Source organism: Leptonychotes weddellii, chromosome 14, assembly GCF_054177405.1.
Source record: "Leptonychotes weddellii isolate Sample4059 chromosome 14, ASM5417740v2, whole genome shotgun sequence".
Classification (NCBI taxonomy): domain Eukaryota; kingdom Metazoa; phylum Chordata; class Mammalia; order Carnivora; family Phocidae; genus Leptonychotes; species Leptonychotes weddellii.
The window spans coordinates 5,246,578-5,263,585 of record NC_138382.1 but is presented as its reverse complement, the minus strand read 5'-3'; the positions used below and the strand labels follow the sequence as shown (position 1 = coordinate 5,263,585).

General features: G+C 36.0%; 1 protein-coding gene across 4 annotated transcripts in view; it reads left to right on the top strand.

Moving 5' to 3' along the window:
• Positions 1–17,008, top strand: part of JAK2 (Janus kinase 2) — a 143,524-nt gene that overhangs the window by 84,008 nt on the left and 42,508 nt on the right. For all 4 annotated transcript variants that reach the window (XM_081802767.1, XM_081802766.1, XM_081802765.1 and 1 more), the window contains 3 exons: positions 4,314–4,459; positions 10,769–11,090; positions 11,858–11,977. In XM_081802767.1, the coding sequence (XP_081658893.1) occupies positions 4,314–4,459; positions 10,769–11,090; positions 11,858–11,977 (588 nt within the window). The remainder of the gene's footprint in view (positions 1–4,313; positions 4,460–10,768; positions 11,091–11,857; positions 11,978–17,008) is intronic.

Sequence of the window (17,008 nt, the reverse complement as noted above, 5' to 3'; positions counted from 1 at the left end):
GAGAAAATACGTAAGGTAGTAATTAACTTATCCAGATTATATTGATATCAGGATGGATTATATGCATTTTATTTTATTTATTTATTTATTTTTAAAAGATTTTATTTATTTATTTGACAGAGAGAGAGACAGCTAGAGCAGGAACACAAGCAGTGGGAGTGGGAGAGGGAGAAGCAGGCTTCCTGCCGAGCAGGGAGCCCGATGTGGGACTCGATCCCAGGACCCTGGGATCATGACCTGAGCCGAAGGCAGATGCTTAACGACTGAGCCACCCAGGCACCCGAATTATATGCATTTTATATAGAATAAGGAAAACATGTTTGACCAGTGACATCATCAGAGTATAAGATTATGTTGATATTTTTAAATAACTAAAAAGTAGTTCAGCCACTAAACTATGAAGTACGTTAAGACACTACTATAGAAAGATGGATTTGGAAAAGGTAAGCCAATAAAAGCCAAAAGTTAGATGTCCCTTTTAAATTCATTTTCTTCTGAGGATTGCCTTGATACCATCAAATACGGTGACTCAGCAAATAATTTGCTGTCATGTGAAGTCTTTAATGAATTTATATATATTCGGCAAAAAAATGTATACTCACTCCATATTGTTTCTTGGTTCGTTTCTGATTTTGTGACTATAACTGTTTTCTTATTTTTCTGGGTGAATGCAGATAAAATTTTTTGGTTCAAATGTCAGCTACCCAAATGAAAAATGATTAAAAAAAATTTTTTTTTAATTCAATTATCCAACGTCATTAGTTTTTGATAATAATGATAATAATGCTCAATGATTCATTAGTTGCATATAATACCCAGTGCTCATCACACCATGTGCCCTCCTTAATGCCCATCACCCAGTTACCCCATTCCCCCACCCACCTCCTGGAGACTCTTGACTCTGGAAAACTACTTTTCTACAGTTATGATTAAAGGAAATTTTTATTGGTACACACTGCATTTTTTAAAGAAGTTTAAAAATAGTTTAAAATAGTATGCTTTGTTATTTGGGACTCTATTTCAATTGTGATTTTTCTGTAATGGGCATTTGGTTGATTATGTTCTTAGTGCTGCTCTTAATGGTTTTTCCTATCTTTATCATCTTTTGGGTATAAATTCCACAGAATATCTTCATGAACATAATTTATTATACTCTGGTCCTATATAGAATGTGGAACAAAAGCAAGGTATTAAAAAGAATCTACCTAATCATTAGTTACCTTTTTTAAAAAAGTTTAAATTCAGTTAATTAACATATAATGTATTATTTGTTTTAGGGAATACAGGTCTGTGATTCATCAGTCTTATATAATACCGAGTGCTCATTACAACACATACTCTCCCCAGTGTCCATCACCCAGTTACCCCATCCCCCGACCCACCTCCCCTCCAGCAACCCTCAGTTTGTTTCCTGAGATTAAGAGTCTCGTATGGTTTGTCTCCCTCTCTGGTTTCATCTTCTTTCATTTTTTCCTCTCTTCCCCTGTGATCCTCTGCCTTCTTTCTCAAATTCCACGTATCAGTGAGATCATATGATAATTATCTTTCTCTGATTGACTTATTTGGCTTAGCATAATACCCTCTAGTTCCATCCACATCATTGCAAATGGCAAGATTTCGTTTTTTTGATGGCTGAGTAATATTCCATTGTATATACATACCACATCTTCTTTATCCATTCATCTGTTGATGGACATCTAGGCTCTTTCCATAGTTTGGCTATTGTGGACATTGCTGCTATAAGCATTGGGGTACAGGTGCCCCTTCGGATCACTACATTTGTATCTTTGGAGTAAATGCCCAGTAGTGCAATTGATGGGTTGTAGAGTAGCTCTGTTTTCAACTTTTTGAGGAATCTCCATACTGTTTTCCAGAGTTAGCCATCAGTTATCTTAATCAGAATAACTTACTTGCCCATTTCTAAAAGTGTGGTGAGATAAGTGTTAGCAAAACAAAATCTAACTCCTTCCCTGGTAACTTTGTGTTACCAATATTAGGCTTTTGTTTTGGTTAATACTGGTTATTTCATGGTTTGTGCCTTTTAAATAATATAGGGTTTTTTTGGTACTAAAATGTCTTCTAATTTATTAATAGGAAGTTAACAAATATACTTTTAATTGTGTATTTATTTCTTTTAATAAAATTATTTTTATTTTTTTATTTTTTAAAAGATCTTATTTATTTGAGAGAGAGAGATAGCATGAGCAGGGGGTGGACAGAGGGAGAAGGAGAAGCACACTCCCTGCTGAGCAGGCATGGGGCTTGATCCCAGGACCTGAGAGCATGACCTGAGCTGAAGGCAGAGGCTTAACAGACTGAGCCACCCAGGTGCCCCTATTTTTTTTTTAATAAAATTATTTTTGAAGAATTTGTGTTAAACTTTAATTTCATGAGATAAGTTATCACATTTATTACATAAAATAAAGAGAGTGGCCCTATATTTCTCTTATCCAGTTTAAAACCTTGGTTAAGGGGCACCTGGGTGGCTCAGTTGGTTAAGCGTCTGCCTTGGGCTCAGGTCATGATCCCAGAGTCCTGGGATTGAGCCCCACGGTGGGCTCCCTGCTCAGCAGGGAGTCTACTTCTCCTTCTCCCTCTGCCCCTTCCCCCCAGCTTGTGCTCTTTCTTTCTCTCTCTCAAATAAATAAATAAAATCTTAAAAAAAAATAATAAAACCTTGGTTAAATACTGGTATTTCAGCTAATATTTTAGTTCTCACCTTTCTTTTCAAGAAAATTGCTATTTTTTAGAATATTGGTCATTTTTCTGTTTTGCCTTTCCTTTCTCCCATTACACATTCAGTCTCATTTCCATATTCCTAAATCATCTAGACCAAAATCTTGAAATTTCTATTATTTCTTTTTCTTCATTTTTATATATAATGATAGTTATAAGTTTTTTTTCAGGCTCTTTTAGTGTCTTCTGTTGCCTACATCAGATCCTTATTATTTCATATCTGAACCATTACAGCAGCCTCTTAATGAGTCTCACTGGATATACTTTATTTTCTTAAAGCACTTTCATCATTGATACTTCTACCAGTGGAAGAGACATGATGCTTTAAGAGAAGGTGCTCTGAGAAACTGAGGCTTTAAGAAAATGGTTGTCTGTTACTTTTTAGGGTCAAGTCATTCAAGAGTACCTACATTTTGACCCCAACTTACTTTCCCAAGTTTTATTTTATTTTATTTTTTTAAGATTTTATTTATTTATTTGAGAGAGAGAGACAGAGTGAGAGAGAGCACAAGCAGGGGGAGTGGCAGGCAGAGGGAGAAGCCGGCTTCCTGCTAAGCAGGCTTCCTGTGGAGCAGGGAGCCCGATGTGGGGCTCCATCCCAGGACTCTGGGATCATGACCTGAGCCCAAGGCAGATGCTTAACCTACTGAGCCACCCAGGCACCCCCTTTTCCAAGTTTTTTTTTTTTTTTTTTTTGTGAGAGAGACCATGAGAGACAGAGAGCATGAGAGGGAGGAGGGTCAGAGGGAGAAGCAGACTCCCTGCTGAGCAGGGAGCCCGATGTGGGACTCGATCCCGGGACTCCAGGATCATGACCTGAGCCGAAGGCAGTCGCTTAACCAACTGAGCCACCCAGGCGCCCCACCCCTTTTCCAAGTTTTAATCCACATTATTCCCTTACTTAAACTGTCTGTCCAACCAAACTAGTTTGCATCTCTGAACATGCCTTATGCTTTGTTTTTGTATCATTCCTTCTATCACCCTGTTTTGTGTCCATCAGAAATTTCTTCATCTTTTAAGACTACATGAAGTTTTGACTTTTCCATGAAACCTTCCCTGATTATGTCAACTGCTTATAGTTTCAACTTCTTTTAAATTCCTGAAGCATCTGTTGTGTGGCACTTAGTATAGAGTATCTGCATTACAATATTTTGTTTACATGTTTAGCTTCCCTGCTAGATTTTAGTCTTCTTGAGGGTTGCAGCCCATCTTATATTTTTTTGTATCTCACACAGTCCTACTTAGTATAATGCTTTGAACATATTTGGAACTAGGTACTTACTTAATTAGCTAATATCTATTTTAATTTAGGTAATTTTTATGTAGAAGATATAATTTGAAGATACCAGCAGTGTTGACATCATATGTACTATATAATGGGGAACACAGTCTAATAAATCAGTTTCCATTGACAAAAAAATTTTCACTATAATTTTATGGCAAAATAACTGAAAATCAATGGAGGAGTTGACGTTCTTTTTAAATGCATGTTGTAGAAATTATAGGTTAGAATATAATAGATTAAAATGTGATAGTGAAATTTAAGAGATATTTCCTTCTAAATTTTTTTCCTATAGTGGCGGCATGATTTTTTACATGGATGGATAAAAATACCCGTGACCCATGAAACACAGGAAGAATGTCTTGGAATGGCTGTGTTAGATATGATGAGACTAGCCAAAGAGAAGGATCAGACCCCACTGGACATCTATAGCTCTATCAGGTAGTTTCCTTATGCAAATCCATATAAATAAATGTGAATAGTTGGAGTTTTTCTATAGTTAATTGTACTTTCTGTGTCAAATCTTTTTGATTTTGTAATAATTAAAAGTCATATGGGTAAATTTTCTTCCTTGTATACAACACATACTTTGTGAGATAAAAGAAATTTATTTTTTCTTTTTTTCTTCCAGTTTTATTGAGATATAATTGTCATATAGCACTGTATAAGTTTAAGGTGTACAGCATCACGATTTGACTTACATATATTTGTGAAATAATTACCAAAATAAGTTTAGTTAATATCCATCATCTCATATAGTTACCAAAAAAAGAGAAAGAAAAAGAAATTCTTTTCCTTATGATGAGAACTGTTAGGATCTACTTTGTTAAAAACTTTAGTATATACCATACAGCAGTGTTAACTATAGTGATCATATTATACATTATATCCTTAGTACTGATTTATCTTAGAATTTAAAAAAATATTGAAAGAGTTGGAGTACTACAGAAAATATCAATGATGTTTGACACTTATTAATTATTTGACTCATTTATTCTAAAAAGAGTAAGTAAAGTTAGGGGAATGAAAAGAACACCTGTAGGCATAATTTCTGATAGATCCTCAAGTTGTCTTTATAAATAAATCTGAAGCAGTATTTCTCAAATATTGGCCCATAGTTTACTTGAATTAGTATCACCTGAAGTGCCTGTTAAAACTGAAGATTTCTGGGCTCCTGGGTGGCTCAGTCGTTAAGCATCTGCCTTCGGCTCAGGTCATGATCCCAGGGTCCTGGGATCGAGTCCCACATCGGGCTCCCTGCTCGGCGGGAAGCCTGATTCTCCCTCTCCCACTCCCCCTGCTTGTGTTCCTGCTCTCGCTATCTCTCTCTCTGTCAAATAAATAAATAAAATCTTTAAAAAAAAAACAACTGAAGATTTCTGAGTGCTACGCAAGAGTTTTGATTCAGTAAATCTTAGGGGAAGCCCACAAATACAAATCTTCACAAGTTCTCCAGGGAATTTTCCTAAAAATTTCTGCTTTTTTGAAGTATCATTGACATATAAAATTGTAAGATGATTGGAAATGTGCATCGTGGTGGTTTGCTGTATGTATACACGATTAAGAACTCCCCCATCTAGTTCATTAACACATCCATTACCTCACATACTTATCTTTTCTACTTACTTTTTTTTTTTTGGTGAGAATGTTTAAACACTCCTCTCAGCAAATTTCACTTCTACAATACAGTTTTATCAGAGTCATCATGTTTTACATTAGATCCTTAGACCTTATTCATGTTATAACTGATCCAGCAGATTCTTTTATAAGTGATCCACACTCCACATTCTCCAAATTACTCATGTACGTATTCGGTTTTGTCATGCCTAACAGGATTTTTTGAAATACTGCTCCTATAGCCCAGCTTTAATGGTTGTAAGACTTTTACTCTTTTTAAAGATGTATATGATTATTATAAGAGTTCTTCAAGTTTTTTATAAGTTTGAAGACTATATGTTTTACATATTGCATACTTAGGATTAAAAGTTTGAGGGTGTTATGAATCTGGTTAAAACTCCCTGTATTTCTTGAAATCCTTCTCTCAATAACTGGGTTTAGTCACTGCTTTACTAAGTGCCTTAAAAACAGTTACATACCCAAATTGCAGGGTATCAGTTTCTGTTTCCGCTTTGGTTTTAAGTATTCTTGTTTTGTTTTCAGATGTCTGTTAAGCCTTAACCATAAAGTTCACCCATTTAAGATGTACGACTCAAGATTTTTTTATTATTGAGTTATAAGGGTGCTTTACATATTTTGGATACAAGTCTCCAGATGGAAGTTATCATATTTATAGTTTGCAAATATATTCCCCTTCTTTGGATTGTTTTTTCACTTTCTTGAAAGTATTCATAAAATTCATAATTTTGAGGTGATTTATTTTTTCTTTTGTTTCTTGTGCCATGACATTTTAATATTAGATAAATAATTTCTGCCTGTCCTGAAGCAAATCGTGCCTGCCTTGCTTGCCTTTGTAATGTAATTTAACTCAACTGATGTTTTCTGAGTTCACATTTAGTGCTTATTTCTGAGAAATAATCAAGAAACTCTACTCAGTGTTAAATTATTCAAGATTGATGGGAGAATAGATAAATGATTAGCTGTTGGCAGAATGAAATGAACTGTTTTGTTCCCAGAAATACCCAGTAGGATATGGATCTCTGATTAGTATAATTAAATACATATTCCTTCCCCGACTTTTAAAAAAAATGCATGTAAGGTGCATCTTCGTGTGTCTGTGCCTTTGTGTTAGCTCTGTGTGTGTGTGTGTGTGTGTGTGTGTGAACCTCTTTCTGCATGTGTGTGCATTAGATAACTTTTCTGTATGCCACCAACTCTTAATTGGACATTATGGCTTAGGTATTAGAGTACAGAAAGTGAAGGAAAGCATAAAATTTTTGTGTTTTCATCCTTCATCTGCTCTTTAAAATTCTAAGCCTGCTAAAGGGTGGGAAGAAGAGAACTGGAAAATGCAAAGAGTTTAAAGGAGACTGCTGAATTTGTAAACATTAGGCCAGGACCAAGGCTACTTACATAGCAACTGAGCTACTCACCTCATCTCCCTGGACTCCCTTTCTAAAAAACTAAGTAAATAATAATAGAGTTTCCAAACGCCTACTCCAACTATAATAATAAAATGCAGATTTCATTTTATAGTACAAAAAATAGTATACAGTTTCTAAGCCAAGGCTCAATTTCAGAGCCTTTTGGAGCCTCAATTTTAGCATTCTTTAAAAACTCAGTATAAGAAAAGCATGAGGAAAAATGTCTTTATGCTTTAAGAATTAATAACTTTTCTCTTGAAAAATTTTTAGTGTTTCTAACAAGTCTGGTTCTGATAGCATGATGCTGAAGTGGATTCACCATGTTCAAGAACCACACATTCCTATGGTTTTCCCAGAGGAAGTATGTCTGGTCCTTTATGCCATGCATCAATGTGGAAAGCTTTGTTTTATGTTGTTATTTTAAACTCCTCTTTTTATATCCAAATAAGTCTTATTAAAAGTCTTATGAAAAAGTAGCCATTGGTGGCTATGTATTTTGCATTTTTGTAAAATGTTTATATAAATTGTATTCAGATTTAATAAGTCTCTTGGTAACTAACATTTTTGACGGAAGTAGTTAAGCAAGAGTCATTTGTATTCTGAGTCTATTTTTGTCTTTTCAGTGTTTATTCTAAATTTCCTGAGGCTCTCCTCTATGCTGTCTAGACTTTTATTAAATTTTATATATCTGTTTATTTAGAAATATATAATTGTTAGGAAGAAAGTGTGACTTGTGAGGTCTGAAAAAAAGAGTAGAATTTAATGGGCAGAGAGAGAGGAGTGAGGGAGTGTGTAGAGACTCATGGAAGAGGCCTTGTAGCAGAAGGGAGCATGGGAAGAGTGAAGAGAATCAGTATGGCTAGAGCCCAAAGAGTTAGGAGGAGGCAAAGCAGGGGCTAGACCAGAACCTACAGAACCTTAGAGCCGTGTTGACAAGGTTACGAGCACTCAGAAACCATGCAAGGGTATTAAGCAATGGTGAAATGATTAGATTTGTGATTTTAAAAGATCCCCCTGAGTCCAGTGTAGAAAACAAAATCGGATAGTGGTAAGAGGAAATGGGAATGCCAGTTGCCCAGACACTAAGGCCATTACAGTATTTTCCTCCAGGAGATGCGGTTATTAATGAGTTAGTAATGAGAAAAATGGGCAACTAAGAGAAGTATTTAGAAGGTAAAGTAAACTCATGGGAACGTGGTGATGAATGGAATAATGGGAATCAAAGGAGAAGGCGGCCTCAAGGATGATTCCTGGTTCATGGGTGAATTGCAGTGCTCTTTACTTAGATAGGAAATGCTATAAGAGGATCTTTTAGGGGAGGACATCAGAAGGACTTGTGAGTTTGGTTTGACACATTGTTTAAGGAGCTTTTGAGACATTTAAATTAAATGTATAGATTGACTTGCCTATGGAAGATTAGGGTATGGAGTGTAGAGGTCAGTGCTGGAGACAGATATCAGAGTCATTTGCATCTAGAGAACCTAGAGAGAAAGAGTATAAATAAGAAGAGAAGAGGGCCTTAAGTCTTGAGGAATTTCAACCTTAATCACCAGGTGGGAGTGAACCTGAAAAGAAGATTGAGAAGTATCCCAAGAGACAGGAATAAAGCGAGGAAAGCTAAGGGGAGAAAATTGAAGGAGAGAATGATCAGCAGTGTTGGATGCTGCTGAGGAATGACAAGGGAGATGAATATGGGAATTTGGTTTTAGCAACATGAAAATCTTTCTTGATTTTTAGCAAAAGCATTTTCTGTGGAATGATGGAGCAGAAGCTAGACTGGAGTGAATTGAAGAGTAAATGGAAATGGCTGTATAAACTCTTTCAAAATTAGGCCAGATAGGCTGTAGCTGAAGGGATATGTGGGACAAAGAAATTTTACATTTAAGGTGGGACGAACGTTAGTGTTTCGTAGTTCAAAGAGAAATAAGAATAAAAGTCCCCAGAGGGTGAATGTATATTAGAGGAAGAAAGAGACTATAGGTACATATGTGTCCAAGCCAAAGTGTCTTTACCTTGCTGGTTTATACCTCATTTGTTGTCACAGGTGGGGAGGAGGAGGGAATGGGTGCAGATGTATGTAGATTTGCCAGCATAATGTTGAGGGAGCTCTGCTTAGAGAAGCTCTTTTTTCCCCCCCAGAGAAAGAGATGAAGTCATTTGCTGAACGTAAGGAGGAATATAGCTGAGGTTTGAGGCAGAAGAAAGGTAGTAGGCAGTTTGAGAAAACTGGAGAGGGTTTGACATAGTCGTGGAACTTGGGAGAATTAGTTGAACCAGAGAAGTGTTGTAAAATGGATGGTCGTGCTGAAAGCATATTTGAAATTGGTGATTATGAATTTATACTGCCCTGTTTACCTTGTCAAATGACTCTCCAGCAGCTCTGCTACTTGAGTACAAAACTGAGTGTTCATCAGCGGGGTTCAGGCAGAGTAGGGAAGGGAAGAAGCGGTGGTGTGCTAGTAAATGTGTAACAACCAGTTCTCAAAAAAACCCCAAAGATGTGATTTGTTTGTCATCTTTGCTGACGTCCATGGTATAAATCCTGCCTATGGCCAGTTTCAGGGTATCAACCTGATGTGCCTGAATGTAGAATTGGGAAGAGATGAGCAATAGCAAATCTTTTTCGCCACTCATGTACGAGAGATGTAAACAGCTTCAAAAGCATAGGAAGTAGTAAAATGTAAAAATTTAAGATGTAAAATAATTAGGAAGTGATACATTTTGAGTATTACCTATATTTTTACTATAATTTATTTGTAACTTTAGAGAAGTTAAATTTTAATGACAGCTCTTTAGCAAACAACTAAATAGTCCTAAAATGTAAGCTCTCAGCGTGAGCCAGCCGGAGCACTAGCTATAAATACTCAGATACAGGATAGAGGGAGAAGTGATACTATGGATGGTGCACAGAATACTATCAGACAAAGGGAGAGGAGCATCTAACAGTCATAGAGAAAGGTTGCCTGGATTTGATGATGCTTGAGCTGAAACTTTTGGAATGAGTTAGAGCTAAACAGATAGGAGATGGATGATGGGAAGAAGGATTAGCATAGGTGAGGGCATGGGAATTTAATGCAGTTGTACCTTCAGAAATAAAATGCTCTTCATTGGTCAGATATTTGAACAGTTGGGACGTTATCTCTCTTCTTCAGGATATTTTACATAGAGATAGAGGTACAAAAGTGTCAGAACATTTCTAAGTAGAGTTGTTTTGATGGCAAAGGAATTATTAGGAGTTACTGAAAAAGGCCAGAAAATAATGTATACAAAAGAAGTATGTTTGCATAACGAACAGCTGTAGCATCCAAAAAAGTGTAACAGTTTCCAGAGCTCAGGTAAATTTTGGTGTACAGCATCATAGGAAATACTTGCAACACGGTGCCAAAAAATTGATGTATAAGATAATCAGAGAAAACAAATTTTTAGAGACTCCATTATTAGCTAGACTAAATCTTCATTTCATTAGGGGAAGAAAATTAACATATCCTATTCTAAACATTTGTGGTAACTCAGAGAATTTTTATATGTATTTACATCATCTGACAAAACTTAATACTGTACAAGTGGTGGCTGTGTCACCCTTCTCCACCTGACCTCTGTGCTGCGGCACTTGCCTGTCATGGAGGAAGGTGGTAGTTTCTCTTTCAGTGTCGTTTTAGATTTGTCTTCCAATTTGTTTTGTTTTTCTGTGTGTGCTCTCTGTCCCCAGCTACAAGACATTCTTACCAAAATGTGTTCGAGCAAAGATCCAAGACTATCATATTTTGACAAGGAAACGAATAAGGTACAGATTTCGCAGATTTATTGAGCAATTCAGCCATTGCAAAGCCACTGCCAGAAACTTGAAACTTAAGTATCTTATAAATCTGGAAACTCTTCAGTCTGCCTTCTACACAGAGCAGTTTGAAGTAAAAGAACCTGGAAGAGGTCCTTCAGGTGAGGAGATTTTTGCAACCATTATAATAACTGGAAACGGTGGAATTCAGTGGTCAAGAGGGAAACATAAAGAAAGTGAGACACTGACAGAACAGGTAATCCTTAACGATATGTTCTCATTCTTTGTTAATTTAAGTGAATGGCAATAGAAGCAGAGTGATATTACTCATTGGAAACATGGTCTTGCAGTTCTCTTCTCTCATTGATAGAAGTGGAAGTTTTTAATAGTGTGAAGCCATCAAAGTTGTATCTATAATTCTTTTCTCATTGTTCTTAAGTGGTTTTTTATTTAGTTTTTTTATGACAAATAATTAGTAATGGTTCTTATAGTTTTCAAAAAGGCTTGAATTCCTAAAGGGATTTTAAGGTAGTTTTGCCTCTTTTTATAATTTTGCTGTTATTGATAATAAGCACAATCATAAAATTTAATTGGAAAAGACTAATTTTAATTGATTTTATGATGATGTATAGTTAGTTTTTCTAAGTTTTGCACTGTAAGTTTTAAGTTTGTTCATATCTATGTTGTACTTAGATTGTTATTAGAGATTTATCTTTACCTTCATTCTTTGGTGGTTAAACTTTCAGTTTTCTGACAATGGTTCCTCTTGATGTTGATTGGATTGAAGGGAACTGTAGCATAATTAGATTCCTGGTACTATTTTAATGCTCTCATTTTTAAGTCAAAGCAAGATACGGTTAAGTCTTAGGGTTACATTATTGAGGGAGAGAATCCCATTTAGTTACTCTCAATACTTTTTTATTTTAAAGGATTTGGAATGAATGTTATGTCCTTCATAAGTTTTGTTTTAAAATGGCTCCCTTAGTTTTACCTGTTTTTAATTTCAAATGCTCTTCATTATAGGATTTACAGTTATATTGTGACTTTCCTGATATTATTGATGTTACTATTAAGCAAGCAAGCCAAGAAGGCTCAAATGAAAGTAGAATTGTAACTATCCATAAGCAAGATGGTAAAAATCTGGTAAGTCTGCTTTATAACCAAATAATGATTATGTTTGTTGTCAGAAATAAGTATTTTAGAATCTTAATATCAAAGTTATTTTCTCCTAGGAATTCTGATTATAGTTTTAAGTATAACTCTAAACATAAACATCAGTTTAGTAAGGTTTTGGTTACATCTAGCTTTTGTATCACTACCAACACTATCTTTCCAGAGTTTCTTGAACATTAATGTATTTTTCACTCATTTTTATGATTAGCAAGGCAACAGTTACTCCCCCCGACCCCCTCTGCCCCCACTCTGGGTTGTGCCAATTCCCTGTGGTAATGCTCATTCCAGACTTTATTCTTTTTTTTACCAGTAGGGATGTGCGTAATGACAGTCATACTGCCTAATTAAAGGAGAAAAAGAAATCAGAACAATGCTTTCTGGGATTCATGTAACAGTGTAAACCAATCCCAGTTTAGGCCTACCCAAGCTGAAACACATGATTGGTTCTAAAAGATTAATTCTTTCTCTTTCTTTGATTAGCTTCAGAAAACCCACTTATTTTTTATTTTTTAATTTTTTTAATGTCAAATACAATATTATATTAGTTTCAGATGTACAACATCATGATTTGACAATTCTATACTTTACACAGTGCTCACCATGATAAGTGGTTAGAAATCCCATTTATTTTAATTGAAAGGGAAGAAGTAAATTCCTTTAATACTCTTCTCTAAAATTGCTTACTTATGTGGCTGTTTTCTTTTTAACTCTGGTATTTTTTGACCTCCTGGCTTAAACAGCACATTAATGTTATGTGTTCGTTTAACTTCAATATTTGTATGACCTCTGCCTATCTATTTTAGGGTTATATTTACTAAAATTATAACTAACTTGTAATTCACTTTAGTCAGCATACTTTCCTGTTCTTAGATAAAAATATGTAAATAGTGTACAGCTACTACCTACTAGACTATGAGCTTCTTGATGGTAGGGATCATTTTGGGGTATGTGTTTTACCCTCTGCATCTTTCATAGTACTCCAGGCCCTACTTTAGAAAGAGCTTGATAGGTATTTCATGGTTCAGTGAAAGGGTGATTAATAATTTTCAACTGCAATGTGGAATTAATAGAAGAAATATTTATTCTGTAAATATCAAAACTACACATGTATGTATTGTATAAATACACCTAAATATTTATAGGCGTACCTTGGCGATTTTGTGGATTCAGTTCTAGACCACCACAATAAAGCAAATATTGCAATAAAGCGAGTCAAAGGAATTTTTTTGTTTCCCAGTGCATATAAAAGTTATGTTTACACTATACTGTGATCTATTAAGTATGCAATAGCATTATGTCTAAAAAAAACAATGGACATACCTTAATTAAAAATACTTTATTGCTAAGAAATGCTAACCATCATCTGAGCTTTCAGTGAGTTATAATCTTTTTGCTGTTGGAGGGTCTTGTCTCAGTGTTAATGGCTGCTGACTGATCAGGGTGCTGTTTGCTGAGGCTATGGCAATTTCTTAAAATAAGGTAAAAGTGAAGTTTGCCATGTCAGCTGACTCTTCCATTGACAAGTGATTTCTCTGTAGCATGTAATGCTGCTTGATAGTATTTTACCCACAGTAGAATTTCTTTCAAAATTGGAGTCAGTCCTCTCAAACCAAGTTGCTGCTCTAGCAGCTAAGTTGATGTAATATTCTAAATCCTTTTTTGTTATTTCAATAGTCTTCACAATATTTTCACCACGAGTAGGTTCCATTTCAAAAAACCACTTTCTTTGCTCATCCATAAGAAGCAAGTCCTTATCCATTCAAGTTATATCAGGAGATTGCAGCCACATTTTTAAAATTTTTAAAATTTTTTTCTTAAAGATTTTATTTATTTGAGAGAGAGAGAGAAAGGGAGAGAAAAAGAGAGCTAGAGCACATGTGTGCGATCAGGGGTTGGGGAGAAAGAGAGGCAGAGCATCCAAGCAGACTTCTCACGGAGCACAGAGCCCAATGCGGGGCTCAATCCCAGGACCCATGAGATCATGACCTGAGCTGAAATCATGAGTCAGATGCTCAACTAATTGAGCCACCCAAGTGCCCCACACTTTCAGCCTCCGCTTCTAATTCTCTTGCTATTTCCACCACTTCTGCGATTACTTCTTCCTTTGAAGTTTTGAACACCTCAAAGTCATCTGTGAAGGCTGGAATCAACTTCTTCCAAACTCCTCTTCATGTTGATATTTTGACCTCTTCCCATGAACACAAATGTTCTAATTGGCATCTGGAATGGTGACTCCTTTCTGGAAGGTTTTCAGTGATGGCCCAGACCTGGCAGAGGAATACTATCTATGGCAGCTATAGCCTTAAGAAATGTATTTCTTAAATAATAAGTCTTGAATATTGAAATGACTCTTTGATCCACAGGCTGCTGAATGGATGTTGTGTTAGTAGGCATAAAAACATTAATCTCATTGTTCATCTCCCAAGACAGTAGTGAAGCAAATGCTATTGGAAAAGTGGCGCCAATAGACTTGCTTTTGATGCAGTGTTGTCACAAACCTTCAGTGTGTTTAAAAAAAAAAAAGCAATATCTGAGAAATGCAATAAAGTGAAGTGCACTGAAACAGGGTATGTCTTCATTCTGTAAATGTGGTATTTATAAAAGAGTTCATTGATGCTTATGTGAACATCCTGTAGTAACATAAAGAACTTATTTATGGGATGGTATTTAAACCTGTTGGCTTTATTTTTAAGTCTGCAACAGAGAGGTTAAGTAACTTTCCAAGGTCATAGTGTTAATTAAGTGATAGGGCCTATGTAAACCCAAATGGATGATTTGACAACTTAAGCCCATCAGTGTGGCATTGCCCTGTTTGTTGAGTAGTCATAAAGCTCCTCGAAGTATTACATTTACATTTTGTTAGAATCGCTCTAAAGATTAATTTGGGAAGAATGGATATTTCTTTACCATATTACATTTTCTATTTAAGGGATACATTATATTTCTCCTTGTATCCAAGTATTATTTTATGTTTTTCAGTAACTTGATGGTTTTATTCATACCGCTACAGCAAGTTTCTTGCTGAATTTTACTCATGATATATTATGCTTTTTCTGTTACTTAGTAGAATTAAGAACCTTTTCTCAATATATATTTTTCTAAAATTATTGCTAGATATGAGAAATTTTTGCTTATTATTTCATTTTTCCAGTCTGTTATATATTAGTTACACTTTTTTTTTTTAAACCATCCTTTTTTTTTTTAAAGATTTTATTTTATTTTTTTATTTATTCATGAGAGACAGAGAGAGAGACAGAGGCAGAGGGAGAAGCAGGCTCCCCGCGAAGCAGGGAGCCCGATGTGGGACTCGATCCCAGGACCCTGGGATCATGACCTGAGCCGAAGGCAGACGCTTAACCGACTGAGCCACCCAGGCGTCCCTTAAACCATCCTTTTTACTCTGACATTTTTCTTTGTCTTACTTTTGCTCTTTTAAAAAAATGTGGCAAAATACACTTCATAAAATTTAGCATCTTGATTTAGCTATTCCACTTCTGGGTATATATCCAAAGGAAACAGAATCGCTACTCAAAGAGATATTTGTACCCCCATGTTCATTGCAGCATCCTTGGATGTTACCAATTTTTAAATATTTTGCCAAACTGATGGGACAAAAATTGCTATCCTGTGTTATATTTCATTTCCTTAATTAGAACCTGAGTTGGAAAAATTTCTCATGTGTTTACAAGCCAGCTGTTTGTATCTCTCTTCTGTGGATTGTCTTCCTATATCCTTTGCTTTTTTTCTTTCTGTTTCTAATTGATCTATAGCTTTTTTTCTCAACATATATTGAGTATTAGCCCTTTGGTATACAGATTTACAATTCCCCAGTCTTTTAACATTGTTTATGGTATCTTTTTTAGTGCCTATTTTTTAAAATTTTTTTTAGTTTTTGAGAGGGAGAGAGAGCTTGAGCGGGGGGGGGGGGGGCAGAGGGACAGGGAGAAAATCATTTTTCTTTTAATTTAATTTTATTATGTTATGTTAATCACCATACATTACATCATTAGTTTTTGATGTAGTGTTCCATGATTCATTGTTTGTGTATAACAGCCAGTGCTCCATTCATTACATGCCCTCCTTAATAACCATCATCAGGCTAACCCATCCCCCCACTCCCCTCCCCTCTAGAACCCTCAGTTTGTTTCTCAGAGTCCATAGTCTCTCATGGTTCATCTCTCCCTCCGATTCCCGTCCCCTTCATTTTTCCCTTCCTACTATCTTCTTTTTTTTTCCTTTTTTAAAACATATAATGTATTATTTGTTTCAGAGGTACAGGTCTGTGATTCATCAGTCTTACACAATTCACAGCGCTCACCATAGCACATACCCTCCCCAATGTCTATCACCCAGCCACCCCATCCCTCCCACCCTCCACCACTCCATCAACCCTCAGTTTGTTTCCTGAGATTAAGAATTCCTCATATCAGTGAGGTTATATGATACCTGTCTTTCTCTGATTGACTTACTTCGCTTAGCATAATACCCTCTAGTTCCAACCACGGGGTTGCAAATGGCAAGATTAAGGGGGTTTTTTGATGGCTGCATAATATTCCATTGTATATATCACATCTTCTTTATCCATTCATCTGTTGATGGACATCTAGGCTCTTTCCATAGTTTGGCTACTGTGGACATTGCTGCTATAAACATTGGGGTGTACCTAGCCCTTCGGATCACTACATTTGTATCTTTGGGGTAAATACCCAGTAGTGCAATTGCTGGATCATATGGTAGCTCTATCTTCAACTTTTTGAGGACCCTCCATACTGCTTTCCAGAGTGGCTGCACCAGCTTGCATTCCCACCAACAGTGTAGGAGGGTTCCCCTTTCTCCGCATTCCCACCAACATCTGTCATTTCCTGACTTGTTAATTTTAGCCATTCTGACTGGTGTGAGGTGGCATCTCATTGAGGTTTTGATTTGGACTTCCCTGATGCCGAGTGATATTGAGCACTTTTTCATGTGTCTGTTGGCCGTTTGGATGTCTTTGGAAAAATG